Genomic DNA, 15310 nt, shown 5'->3' with positions numbered 1-15310 from the left:
CACTGGTCTGTAGTTCCAAATTTGTTAGAGTCTGTGCGCAAAGAGAAGAGCCGATGGCATCCCATACATTTCACGACTCTTCTCTTTCCGCACATGTGCAGTCTGCAGACTTCACATAGACAGAAAAACGTAGAAACGGGGTTAGGGGGGTCGCGAAAAAAATTTAGTGGTCATAAAGGGCCGTGACACCATAAAGTTTGAAAAACACTGGTATAGGATATTGAGCAAAATTTATTTCTTAATTACTTTTCAGTTTTCTGCCCTTCATACTTCAATGCTGCAAAAAAAATGTCAATGATTCTGGAGATTGATATTAAAATTGACATTTCACAAAGTAATGTAGTCGGCAGTAATACTAATTCGTCAGCTACGAATGCTGAAAGGTAAAGCTTATATAGTATTTGGTATAAGTTAAGTATATAGTCAAAGTATCTTAAGAGGCCCACAGATTACCAGTTTGCCGGACGATATCAGCCTGTCAGTTAAACGCAAAATTTAACAGCTCTGAACAACTGACAGGCTGATACCGTCCGGCGAACTGGTAATATGTGGGCCTCAAGATACTTTGACTATAATTATACTGTATAATATTTATAGGTTCACAAACATACCTCAAATATTTATTAAAGTTTATTTTATTCGCCTTAAAATGTTTTCAGTACTTATTTTGTGATAGGTTTCAATTTTCTCTCGGAGTTGAAGAGTAAATAACAGACGCTGCATCTGACTCGCTGATGCTTATTTGTCCGAATCGCAAACTGACCCCGTAGCGTAGCATCGATATAATGAAGCCGAAATTCTGCTGGCTCACTGTTGACCACAGCCGATGTTACTGGGTTTTGGTGAAATAACTGGCATTTTTTATTGGAGTTTTTAATATAGCCGTTTATGTTTTAAGGTTTTTATATTTGTAAATGGGATTCGATTGGGATTTATAATAGGAGTTATATAACATTTAACGAAAATTTTACATTTAGAAGTGAAGTTTACAAAATATATTTTAAATTTATAAAATTGGCAGTCAAGTTAGTCAGCCGGAGATATTTAAAGCAGTCGTTTACGGTACTGTAAAACAATAACTTATCTGCCTCGTATAACATGCCCTTTATGTACCTATGCAAATTGATGTTATTGTTATTGTTCTTAAAGTGATTTTGTTTGGACGCAGATTTATGATAATTATATTTGATGGATATTCTTAGAGAAAATTGGTGTCCGTGGCCTTTTAGAAAACCAATATAACAGTATGATGACGATTTTAATTAAATAAGTGCTGTAGTGAAGGAAAACAAGTAGGAAAGCGGACCCTGGCAAAGGCAGGGATAACGCAAGGTAAAAGAAGAATCGGGCTGTATTTCGCCTCATAGAGACAGTTTAATAAGACTGCAAGTTGATATTAATTGAAGAGTTGTTCTGTTTTGACTGATATGTAGTCAAGTGGGCTGATCGGGCAGTAACGTAGATACTTGGCGCAGTCATGCAGGATCCCGCGGTACTCCGCCTCGTAAAAACAGTCCTCTACATCTGTCTCTTCCAAAGACGTTGAAGGCCTGAAAGTTGTAAAACTGTGATAAATATTTAGTGCTATATTAATGTTTAAAACGGCCAAATAGTCGTATGTATTTAATTTAATTTTAAATATGTTGAGGAAACTGTAGGTACCTACAAGTTAACTACCTTTTCACTAAGTTAAACTTAGAGGATATAACCAACGGAGACGCCATGTCTATAATTTTCGGTACAAAATAGTCGGCCGTTTTTTGCGGGGGAGGGGTACATCAAATGTATACGTAACGTAAACATAGCCATGTCAGATAGACGTCAGTCCATACATGTGGCTGACCATTGGCCGCCTATTTTCGACAGAGGGGAACGCGTTAGTGACCACTCCATTTGGTTATATTCTCTAAGAAGTTAAATGACAAAACAAATAAAATCAATCATTTAGGAGTAGTGAACGAAGTATATATAAAAAATCGCCAGAAAATAAACGCAGAATAGATCTAAATGTAAAAATCAGCATACCGCTCATGGCATACTGAATAGACTTACGTGAGTGCAAGATGCAGGAGGTCTCCTAAAACGCCATTATGCGTCAACTGAGAAGTGGCCGCCTCGCAGATAGCCCTTAACAGGCATGCACGACCTGGAAACCTGTTCCTGAGAAACGAAATTATTATTTGTTGGATTGTTCAGAAAAAACGAGTTTGAAGAATCGTCATCAAGGAAGCGCTCGCGAGGCTCGAACCATGAGCACAATTCAAACTTGCATGGTGAGTTGGTGACATCTAGGGTAAATGTGGGATAGATGCTATAGAGGGATAGATGCCCAAATTTGCACATAGCTACTTGTGCGAATTCAACGCTTGCAATTCTTTTTTTATTTGTAAACTTACTCCTTTCCCCCTTCTGGTTAATGACAAACACTTCGCTCAAATGGACGTATTGTGATTTATTGCGAAAAACTATTTTACACCGCGACAGATTAGGGTAAATGTGGGATAGTTAGAAGATAAGCATTTAAAAATCTTATAACACAGTGTTAGTTTGTATACTCATTAATAAACAATATTTTCAAAGTAGCTTGATATTATTTGTTTTATTTGTATACTATCCCACGAATCAAAATATCATCGCGGCATCTAACCCATACAGTTGGCATCTATCCCCATCCGAAGGACCTTTTTATTTTGTTTATAACTAAAGTAATAAAACAAATAATATCAAACTACCTTGAAAATATTGTTTATTAATGAGTATACAAACTAACAATGTGTTATAAGATTATAAATGCTTATCTTATGTATTTTATTTACCTTTTTCAAAAAGTATGGCAGCCATCCCACATTTACCCTATGCATTTAAATGATGCCAGTCGCTCGTACTTGTCCGTACATGTATTAGCGTGACTATAAATTGGCCTCCATGTCGGTAACGCTTTGACCACACTGGAGTTGCTACCGCCAATAGGCTGCTTTGTTAACGATCAGATACTTATCTACTACCATCATGATATAAACAGGGCTTACTTTTCCAACATTGCTTCGATGGAAGTGTACAGTAATCTTCTAGTCAACAACTCATTCGAGCCATCGGCACTGCGTTTATCTTCACTTCTGCCCCACTGTAAAAATAATAAGGTATTTTTTGAGCATGTCATAATTTGAACCTTTTGAAATATTTCCACCACATTAATTTCATAATAAAGAACAGACGCTTCCTGTTGACATATCTATTGAAATAGAAAGGTCAACAGGCGGGTCAGTGTACGAAAATCTATGTGGAACGCGTCTCTTCTTTAGTAAACAAAGCCAGCATCTTATTTGATTTGTCATGGGTATGACGTACCTAGTTACATGATTATCACATCGTCAGGTGACAACCAAAACTCACTAATTACTAAAAATAACAAAACAAAAATCAACCTTGAATTGGTACTAATACTGTTCACTATGACTATGAACTTGTAGTGGTAATTAGTGAGTTTTGGTTGTCACCTGACGACATGTGTGGTCTATTGCCATTCGTTATAGGTGTCTGATCTGATTTTTTGAATTATTTGAATACCTAATTCAAAAAGAAAATAGTTTTATATTACTAAAGTAGCCACAACTTACCGCAACATCACCAAGCAGTGGTTCAAAGTATGTGGCGTTGGCAACGTTATAATAATTCGCTTCGTAGAACCACGCCACGCTCGTCGTCGTATCTGGATGCAGCGGGACGGACACCGTCGCGAATATCTGCAAATTTAGACACCACCATCATTACAAAGTCATGAAGTTGTCATATCGTGAAGTTGGGATCTCGACAGAGTGTGAATTTTAATTCTTTTGTGCTGAGCATTCCGACTGAACATTTAGCGACCTTCACCAAGGAGGAGTTTAGGCCGAACAGTGTCAAGTTCCGGCGGTTCCGCGGCCGGCTCCCTGACAGTGCGGAGTTGCGAACTGGATCGCAGCCATAATTTGTGTTTTTTAGTTTTAAGATATAATTTATAATAATATGTATGCTAGTTTTAAGGTATTTATTTATGGGCCAGTAGTTGCCTGAAAATAAATATTTTCATTACTTTCATTCATTCATTAATGATCATCCTCCCATATCATTATCATCACCATAATATTTTTAAACACCGGTCTAATCGCTCGTTACTAACTGAACTACCGAAGCTTACCACAGGGCCTACCGCGAACCACGTTCGACGTGTTGCCTATGTCACACTTACGTACAAATTCACAAGTGCGACAGAGAGGCAACATGTCGAACGTGGTTCACGGTAGGCCGTCAGAACGTGCTAAGTAATTTGTCCATTCCTGCCTTCTGTTTACATTAATTACGCTCAGTTATTTCTGATTATATTTGCAATTGTTGTTTTTAGTCAGGTATCTACCTAAAGTAAAAAAAAAATGGATAATAATATCAAAATATACTCACTCCATATTGTGTCGACGAGGTAAACAGCAAATATCTCTTTTGTCTGTTGTTTACTTTCGAAAATCCTCTGTCCAAGTTAAACAGAACTAAATAACTGAAAACAAACAAAATATTAACTACAACAAAAATAAATTTTTCTACATTTCTAAACCTCGATGTTTTATTACAATGTTGTTAGAAGAAACTCAAACTGTAAGTACAATGTTTATACATCAACATTTCCACATGAAGAACAAGTTAAAAATATACGTACACCACCCAATGGCAATAAATCCACATCTTCTATTAATATAACAGACAGTTTAAAATGGTGATTGACAGGAAATTACTGTCCAAAATCTGACGGCGTGTTCGACCCAACTTAATGAACGTTTGACGTCTTATTTGTGTTCACAATTTGTGATCATTCCTTAATGCTCGTACAAACTAAGCCAACGAACTAAAAAAATCATACATGCTTGGGAAACGAAGCCATGTTCGCACTGAGTGATTTCGTTTAATTTCTACTCTGTGGTAGCAAAGTCTGTACGCGCAGTAGTTGAGATAGTTTGTCAAGTAAGTGTAAATTGGTTGACGGGACTTGTGTTTGGTGTTGCACATAGAGGTTGTAATCAAAGACGAAAGTCCCAGCGGCTCCGCTCGGAGCCACCATTGGAACAAACAGTAACACTATTAACTGTCCATCGGTGGACCGTATGCCTCTTGTAATAAGGTTTACGTACTGTCAGTTAACAGATGTGGGCGATGGTACGAGAAGAGAAAGCGAGCACTCGTAGGAAAGCTTAAGGTTTGCCGGTCACGTTCTAGAGAGGACTTGTAATTTAGCCATCACGATCCTCAAGTATGTTAAGGGGTGAAGCTGCTTGGACGTGGATTCAAACGATTTTCTGGTTGATTCGTTTTTCATTATTTAAAAAAATTAAATGTTTTTGTAGTATTTTAGACGCCTAAGACTCACTTGTGGTTAAAACAATAGTTTAACGGTTTAACCCAGGGGTCTCCAAACTTTTTTACCTGAGGGCCATATTGCGCCTCAGAATTTTCGCACGGGCCACGGCACACAGCATTTCGGCGCTGGGGGGGGTGTATCTGGTTGCTGCTGTTAGGGCTGTGAACACCTGGAGCCTGGCTCCCGCGGGCCGGATTGGAACGCTGTTGGCGGGCCGGATTGGAACGCTTCGCGGGCCGGATTTGACCAGCGGACCGGAGTTTGGAGAGCCCTGGTTTAACCGATTAATCCCGGGTTAGTGGAATACTGCAAGTGGGCTTATTAAGTATTATAGTATAGTGACTTCAAACAAACAAACAAACAAAATTTACTTTATTCATGTAGGCCTAGCAACAAGCTCTTATGAATCGTAATTAATCTTAATCTAATTATCAGAGCAATTTATTGATGTTAATATTATTCCATAATAAAATTGGATTATTATACATATCAAATTTAACACTAAAAATTTCACAAAAGGATCGTCAAACATTAAAAAGATTGTATAAAAAAATACTAGTCTAGAATTTCTAGAATAAAATCTAAATGTCAAAAAAAAAGCATAAGTAACAAAAGAAGTAGATAGTATTACATCGGAATATCCATTTCCTCATCAATAATCAAATATACCTAATAAATAAATAATCATTTCGAATAACAATTAATCCCACGTTGTAATATCATTCATGTAGTCTTGTGTGGTATAATAAGCTTTAGAAATAAGTTTACGCTTTACATAATTCTTAAATTTATTAATAGATAATTCAGTAATATGGTTTGGAAGTTTATTATAAAATCTTACACAATTACCCATGAATGATTTTTTAATTTTATGGAGCCGAGTGAAGGGCACTGCGAGCTTATGTTTATTTCTAGTATTAATATTATGAATTTCACAATTTTTCCTAAAATTTACAATATTTTTATGTACATACAGAATATTGTCATAAATGTATTGACAGTGCACTGTCATTATGTCAATTTCCTTAAATTTATCTCTAAGTGAGTCTCTATGGTTCATTTTGTATATTGCTCGAATAGCCCTCTTCTGCAGAACAAAAATGGTATTTATCTCTGAAGCACCGCCCCACAGTAAAATACCATATGCCATAATGCTATGGAAGTAACTAAAATATACTAATCGAGCTGTTTTCACATCAGTTAACTGACGGATTTTGCTCACTGCAAAAGCTGCAGAGCTCAGTCTATTCGAAAGAGTAGCAATATGGGGACCCCACTGGAGTTTAGAATCTAAAGTTATACCAAGAAAAACTGTACTATCAACTAATTCCAATTCCTCATCCTTCACAATGACACTTGTTTGCACATGCCTTACGTTACTACTAGTGACAAACTTAATACATTTAGTCTTTTTCTCATTTAACAGTAAATTATTAACATTGAACCAATTTACTACTTTTGAAATAGCATTGTTTACATCATTGTAAGCTTGTTGCTGTCGTTTGACTTTGAAAATAAGTGAGGTGTCGTCTGCAAACAATACTATATCATGGTGGGTCTTAACAAGGAATGGCAAGTCATTTATGTAGATAAGGAACAGGAAAGGCCCCAATATTGACCCCTGTGGTACACCCATAGAGACCAATGACCCAGGTGATCGCTGTCCATTCACATCGACCCTTTGTATTCTGCCATTTAAGTAGGACTTAAGTAAATTCAGTGCCGATCCTCTAACTCCGTAATAATAAAGTTTCCTGATTAATGTTTCATGACAAACACAGTCGAAGGCCTTAGATAAATCACAGAAGACACCTAAAGCATCTCGTGACTCCTCCCAGGCATCGAAAATATGCTTAATTAGCTCAACACCAGCATCGGTTGTTGAGCGACCCCGTGTAAAACCAAACTGCTTATTATGCATCAAATTATTAACGTTAAAATGTCGTACTAATTGAGAAAGAACTAATTTTTCAAAAATCTTGCTAAATGTTGGTAGCACAGATATCGGTCTAAAGTTAGTGAGGTCAGAGCTGCTACCAGATTTAAATAAAGGAATTACTTTACTATGTTTCATTAGATCAGGAAACTCGCCGCAATCAACACTGTTGTTAAATATAACTACCAAGTCAGGCGCTACAATTTCTACTAAGGATTTGACAGCATGGACAGAGACTCCCCAGAGGTCATTAGTTTTTTTGACATTAATTGATTTAAACGCCTTTATTACATCTGAGGTACAAACATGTTCAAAATGAAGGTCTCCACAACACTCTGGAGCGTTATGTTTTAATAATGTAACAGCAGATGAGGGTGATGAATTTAAATCCTTAGTTGTGGATACTGGTACCTCGGTGAAAAATTTTTCAAATTCTGTAGCTACTTCTAAATTGGAATCTATAATTTTGTTATCAATGTTTAGTTTAAGTTCTTTAATTGTATGTTTCGAGCGACCAGTCTCCACATTTATAACTTTCCAGGTTGCTTTAACAATGTCGGAACTACTTTTTATTTTCTGACTTAGATAATTTCGCTTAGCTATATGACAATCTACTTTAAACTTCTTCGAATACTCCTTCACATGTTCTTTAAATTCATCACTCTGATTAAACCGCCGTTCCTCATATAAGGCATACAGTTCACGTCTTCTTTGATGTAAGTCCGCAGTAGCCCACTCACTAAAAACTGATGCACCACTAACTACGACCGATTTTGAGGTGAATATCGCATTATAATGATCCATAAAAGTGTGAAAGAATGAATTATACATACTATTAGGACTCATATCGGAAGACAAAAAGGGTAGCGCCTGAACTAAACTTAGCTTCATTCTTTCCACGCGGTCTGAGGTTACTGGTACAAAAGTTATTTGTTTTCTCATGGTATTTTTCCTTAATGCCTCAAATACCATTAATTGACCTAAGTGGTCTGATTCTAAATTGCTGATAACTTTTTTAGCAATAGGAAAAATATCTGTGAAAATATTATCTATGCAGGTTGCACTAGTAGCAGTCACTCTAGTGGGCTCCATAAACATGTGGTTGAGATTACAAGATTTAAAAAGATTCAATAATCTACAAGACATTGTTGAATTTTCCATAATATTTACATTAAAGTCGCCGCATATAAGCAATTTCTTACTAGAAGATGATATTTTAAGTAGGGCAGATTCCATTATGTTTTCAAATAATTCAAAATTACTTAATGGCGGCCTATACACACAGACAACAATAAATTGCTCTAATTCTACTGCACTTAGTTCTATAGTCCGTTCAACAGACATGGATACAATGTCCTTACGTTCCTTAAATTTTAACTGACTATTTAGTATAATTAATGACCCACCATGTATGGAACTAAGTCTGGTGAACGAACTTCCCGCCTGGTGATTATTAAATTGGGGCATTAATTCATTATTATTTAACCAATGTTCAGTAAGACATAAAATATCAATATTAAAATCATTCAAAAAAAGTTCTATCTGTAAATTTTTTCCTCTAATACATTGAATATTTTGATGCACCAGGTGGATATACTTTCCATGTTTGCAGTATTTTTCATTATATTTATTTAAAACTAAATTGCCAGAGACAGAATCTTTTGTCTTAACAGCTAGTTTAAATCTATTAAATCATTGGTTATGACTGGAACCAATTCCATGTTCATACTGGGCTGCTCAATAGGAGCTACCAAATTCTTGGCAGAAATGTCAAGTAAATATGATAGCGATAAAGCTATTTGTCTTTTGTAATAATTTGAAAGGCAACACTTGCCTTTAGTCAAAAACACCATAGGCATATGGTATTTACTAACAAAATTGTTAGTGTCAATTATGCTAAACTTACTACTATATGTACAAAGATTATATAGAGATATATTTAACTTATGTCTAGTGGTATTTTCTGCCTCTGACATTTGCTCACAATAGGGGAATGTGAAAAAAATAATTTCATGCACTGCAAGCGAGTTTAACTGTTCAAAGTATTTAATTAAATTATTTTTGTTCACATTACCCCTATTCCCCATAAGAATAAGCAGTGTTGTCTTAGAATGAATATTACTGTCATTTAAAATTTGTTTTAAAATATTTTCAAAGCTACTGTGAGGCAGACAATTGCTGATTGTACTAAGTCCCTTTAGGTAAAAGCTTAAAAATGAGCTCATATTGCTTCCAATTTCATCAGAATACATAATAACATTAGGTTTAGGTGTGCTTTGTTGTGTAGTGTGGAAGGAGCTATTATCATTTACATGCTGTTGTGGTAAACCGTCACACAGGCTTAGGTCGAGTAAACTGGTCGACGAATGTTCAGTCACTTGCTTACAAGTACATGACTGAGCATTGGTCAGTGACTCAAACCGTTCTGAATTAAGCTTAATCTGGGATATTAAATCATCCATGGCCAAAGAATATTCATTAATCACCTTTTTAGAACTCTCATTTATTTTTTCTAAGGATTCTATGGAATCCTCCAAACTCTGATTTTTTAATTTTAAAGTCTGTGTGTCGGTTTCATATTGCAATTGACTATTTTCTAACTGGGCAGAATATAAATCTAACTTATCCACTAAATTAACATTAATTTTACAAAATCGCAATTTTTTAAAAAACAATTTATTTATTTTTGACAAGTTTTGGTTTTTTTTTATGAGTCTATTTAATTTAATATATTTCTTTAGTTTGTTCCCGCTGCAATTTACTAACCTTGGTGTGGTAGTATCATAGGCTAAATCTGTAGTGGCCACAAGGTTTTCAATTGGTGCGGTAACCAACTGAGAGTCGGGCCGGACCAGTTCTTGGAACAAGCTCTGAGAGTGTGCCGCTGCTGCATTGTGTTGGGCCTCCTGTAGCTCATAGATTTGTTCGTGGGCGTCGTGCAGTGCTCTCTCCAATGAGTTGATGTCCTTCAGGGCCTGCTCATACGCAGCACTACACTCAGTGAACCTGTCAACCGTCTCCTGAAGCCGGGCCCGCTCTGAATTTACATTATTGTAGTCAGCTTCTAATGAGCAAAGTTCCTTTTTAAGCTTATCATTGCTACTAAGTACTAATAATAGTTCCTTCTCACTGTCTTCCCTTTCACTGAGCAATTGAGCACAAGATTCCTTGGATATTTTCAACTCCAGCAAGGTAAGTTGGAGTTTATCAGTCTCCTGCTGGCGAGCCGCTGCGGCTGCTCTGCGGGTAAGCATTGTAGACAGTTTTGCAATTGAAATTAAACCCAAAAATAAACAAGGAATCGCTCACTCAAGCTAAGTGATATTTAGGTACGTACTTACGTGAAATAGTGACGATTGACTGTATCTACACTGCGTTCTAACCCTGTACAATGATCAACGCTTTATTATAAACACATTTAGTAAATATTAGTGATGAAAAAAAACCCAGAAAGGATTCCAAGGCGAACGCAGGTTTCAAACTTATAACCTGTAACGGCTACAAATCTGAGATATTACAAGACACTAGTAAACGTCACTAAAGCACTTCACTTATTATGTATACATAAAACTTAATGTTAAAACTATTTGATTCACACTTTTAATGCTTAATATTACATGAAATATGTGACGTCCCACGGTCAAAGGTACCTTATGGCGGGTATGGAGTTATGCATACCCCAGTAATCTACAATAAATAAGCTATCGATAACACAAAAGATCAACCTTCTAGGTTGCGTAGTTACAGAGATATGATTTTTTGAAAATAATGTTGTGAAATGAGCAACTTTACGATAGAGAAGTTTTAAGTTTAGCCGCCTAAAAAACTATGTTCCTGAAGTAAGTTACATAGTTGACTACAAATAATAATGCCTTATATATCTGAGATTAAAAAAATATTGCGACTTGTTCTGTAATGCAAATAGAAACTTTTGATATCGGCTGATTTATGTGTATACTAACCAATCTCTTGAAAATAAAGTTTTATTTCATTTTCACGATTGATTGCAATGAGCTCTCAAGATTTAAATTTTATCTATTAGAAAACGACACTGACAGACAGTTTAAGCAAAAAACAATACCGATTTAGAGGTGAAAATGTATTTTCTGACTTTTTCATATAAAATCACAAAATTGAATATTTTTACTTTTAATGTGACACACAATCAATTTTTCTGAGCACATATGAAAGAAATTCTGTCATTCAAATGAAATAAATCCTAAAACCCCAACTAAATACTATATTTAACCCCTTATGCCACTTTAAACTTACATAACAATAACAGTATTTGCTCCATACATTTACGAAAAGGTACCTTATGGAAATAAATCTAATAATACATCACTACAAAATATCAATCATATTATAGTTTATCTTTTATGAATAGAAAATATTAATTTACATTAAACTGCCCCCAATTTAATTAGTTCTTCGTCATAATAATCTTAAAAAAGACCAATAATTTGTATGTAATGAAAAGGTACCTTGTGGTCAAGTTACATGATGAGGCATGATGATGATGGAACAGTTAGGATAAACTAATAATATTTTGGGGTTAAGATGGTATAAATCGTCTATTTCTTATCAATAATATATTTCGGTTGCTATTGAAGATAAGCGGCATTGAGGTTCAATGACCTCAGATATTCCATAAGGTAATGCGTCGGGTATTGGCATTTTTCAGCAAACCAATGGCTGATTTACTGCATGCGACCAAACCAAATGAAGATTATTCTAGTTAAGAAAGACTTGACGAGAGTAACTTTGGTATAATAGCAGTCTACTTGGATTTGTGATGTCGGTCTATGTACGGTTATAATATTTGCGAGGCGCCCCAACCAGAACTGAAATTATCAAATTAGTTTTGCAGAATGCTAATACAGTTCTCTACCAAACTTCTTTTCCCGTATTGACTAGTTTTTTTGGGAATTTTCAATCTTTTTTCCATAAGGTACCTTTTCTACTAAACTCTGAGACGACATTACTAGGCTTATAACTAACTTATAACAAAAATAAAAACAGGTAAACAAACGTTAGGCATTAAGGTTTCAGATCACACAATAAAAAAAAATTGAGCATTTTTTCACCTCTTTACAAAACATTTAATATCTCCGAAACTAGAAACCCTCATAAGGTACCTTTTCCCGTGTTACGTCACATATCATTAAAATTAAAATAATTACAAGGGACCTAGCAAAATCAGCTGCTTATCGTTTGACAGCCGGGGTTGCCATTTTTCATTGCCATTGCCATTCAGTAGGTAGGCATAAACTGAGCATCATGGAGCTGCCTACTACAATTAAGTACTACTACTATGATTTGATTTTCTAATACGGAGTTGCGAAGGTCAGTTAAAATACAACAACTGCTAACCAACTCTCATTGGACTTCGGTTTCCAAGCATAACACCTTGAGAGACTCTCCACTGACTCTTTACCTTTCTACGAACGAGAAACGGCAATCTGGTGGAATTCTCTAAATTGGTATTTGGCATACCTATATCATGTTATCTTAGCTTGTAGCCTTTTATTAAGAAGCGGTTACTTACCTATTTTTTTTTCAAAGTTCAAGTTAAAATATTTGCTTTAATCTTTTGGCTTAAAGCCTGTTAGTCTCAGAAACCCCCATAATTATATTTTATTTTATAATCACTATATTAGTTACCATAAAAACACCACAAAATAACATCAAAAATAGAATGTAGGTATAATCAAAGAAAACCTTTTTAAACGAGCCAGTAAATTCCATACTCGCATTTAAGCTAACGATAGATAATTGATATAATTCATATGTGCTAGGTTTTAAAAGTCAATGGAATGCCCGGAGCGGCTCGGAGAGGGAATATTTGAAACGCGGCTCCGGATCCGATTCTACAACGATCTACGAAACCTTTTTTACAGCAAAAAAATATTGAAATAAGGCAAAAATATTTCGTTATTATATTTATTTAAACTTTATTGCAGAAAAAAACAATTTTTTAAACATGCATATACGTCTGCGAGCGATATTCCAAATTTTCAACAAGCAACAATGTACAAATGTTATCTTGTCAATATAAGTAGGAAGGAGCTTTTAAAATAGGGCAGGGCACTGCTGCAGGCTGGTTGTTGTAGGTAACCATTAGGAAACATTTTTGTTACTATCTTTTACTTCTTCTTCTCGTGTCGATGGTTTCAGACTGTGCGGGACCAGAAGGTAGTTTATCGCTCTGTCTGTCGCATCACGGAGGTCCTCCTCAGATCAGGCATACGGGCACGCTGGACAGGATTTCTGTAACTGGTATTTCCCTGATAATTACCTATGCAATAGAATTCATGTTTTGTGTGAAAATAGACAAAAATCTTATAAATTGGTAAGGTAAGCTCATGAATATAAAGTGTTTTTTAACGTTTAGCCAAATATACCTTATGAGATGAATATGAAGGTCATACTCGTATTAAACTACTATTATCATAGGTCCGACCCAACTCCGACATCTCGCAAATAAAATGACACCGCATAGAAAAAACGCATTTAACCGATTTGCAAGACCGAAGTGATCCCATAAGAGCACCGTGAACAAAGTTTTGTACGGTGCTCTAAAAAACTGACATTCTGATTAGCCGAGATGTAGGTATTAAACAATAAAACTTTTTCGCGGTCTCAGAATCAATACGACGACCTTGATATTCAGTACCTACGCAAAGTATTTATAGTTAGCAATACTTTGAAAAAACTCTGTACAAGGAATAATAACAGTTGTAAAGGAAATAATTCAAACATTTTCTGAATGCCTTCCAACCAGGTCGACGTATCGTGCAATTCGATGGAATCTCGATAGAAATGCATCTCGGTGCTCAGTTCACTGAACAACGCTCGGCTGTGAATGTACCGAGCACTTGTACCTTGAGAGCAGTATTGTTTTGATAAAATCCTCAACCTTAAGTGGTTAAGGTGTAGTGAGTTCAAGTCTTTCTCCGAACGCAGCTCGCTGAATACTGAGCGAACATCCGCTCGTGCCTGGGAGCGCGAATGTCATTGTTATTTTTAGTTATTATTAACAAAAAAAAAATCAATGAGTTCGATCAAAACTAACATACTTACTTTAAGCAATTTTTAATAGCTTTTGTGAAAAAAATATTACAGATTTTAATGGTGCATTTTAGACCTAAGTTAAGTATATTCGTGACATTTATTCATCGAACGAAATTTTAAAATCCATGAGATTACTAAAAAAGACCTCAGATTGATATTCCTATTTTTTGACAACCGTATTACAATTTCATAAGTTTTTTGTTAAATATTAAATTTTTGCACAAGCTTTTATCGTTGACTTTACTTTTCTTTCAACAAGCAACTAATACTCATATTATTCATCGAAACAATTCTAACGAACCCAAACACAACAATGGCCATGCATTGGCCACCTCCTATAGGGTATCTTATGGTCACCTCCTGTGTTGAATTTTGGAAAGTGGTTCTAATTTAGCTTGCAAGATTTGGCCCGAACAAACATTGCAAGTTACGGAAAAGCTTGTACAAAGCGCTACAATTTTCAAAAACTCTGCTGGCTGAACGCACTGCACCTCATGCCTTCTCCGAGCTTCCGACATCCGACCGCCGCACCGCATCAAAGGCGCTCTCTTTCCGCTCACAGGCCAATTTATCGGAATGAAGGGCCATAATATAATGGGATTCTGCGGTGCAGCTCGACATGCTCAATAAATGTGCTCGACATGCAGCCTTCTAATTTACAATTTATTTCGCTTTGCGATTCAAAAAGGAATGTCGAATGGTCTGTGGCGACAAAATTGAATCACATTTCAGGTTACATGCTCAACTGAATACTTACATACATGCCATAGCAAATGATTAATACATAAATTGGTAAAGCGTATTTTTGAAATGATTGTATCGGCAACGCGCATGGAATTGCAGTCGTCCACGGTCTACGATGACCGCTTACCATCGGGTGGGCCGTATACTTGTTTGTCACCGACATGGTATTG

The 15310-nt window shown here is 35.8% G+C and overlaps 1 protein-coding gene across 1 annotated transcript; it reads right to left on the bottom strand.

Annotated features, from left to right (window-relative positions):
- Positions 1-1373: 1373 nt before the first annotated feature.
- LOC134798953 (uncharacterized) lies at positions 1374-15303 on the bottom strand. Its single transcript, XM_063771382.1, has 8 exons — positions 15268-15303; positions 14207-14321; positions 10089-10359; positions 4438-4531; positions 3618-3743; positions 3030-3124; positions 2053-2160; positions 1374-1652 (listed from the first exon to the last, which is right to left on the bottom strand). Exons 1-8 carry the CDS (start codon positions 15301-15303, stop codon positions 1397-1399), a joined length of 1101 nt encoding a protein of 366 aa, XP_063627452.1. The 3' UTR covers positions 1374-1396.
- Positions 15304-15310: the final 7 nt, after the last annotated feature.

This window comes from Cydia splendana, chromosome 17 (assembly GCF_910591565.1).
Source record: "Cydia splendana chromosome 17, ilCydSple1.2, whole genome shotgun sequence".
NCBI classification, from domain to species: Eukaryota; Metazoa; Arthropoda; class Insecta; order Lepidoptera; family Tortricidae; genus Cydia; species Cydia splendana.
This window is presented reverse-complemented; position numbering and strand designations above follow the sequence as displayed.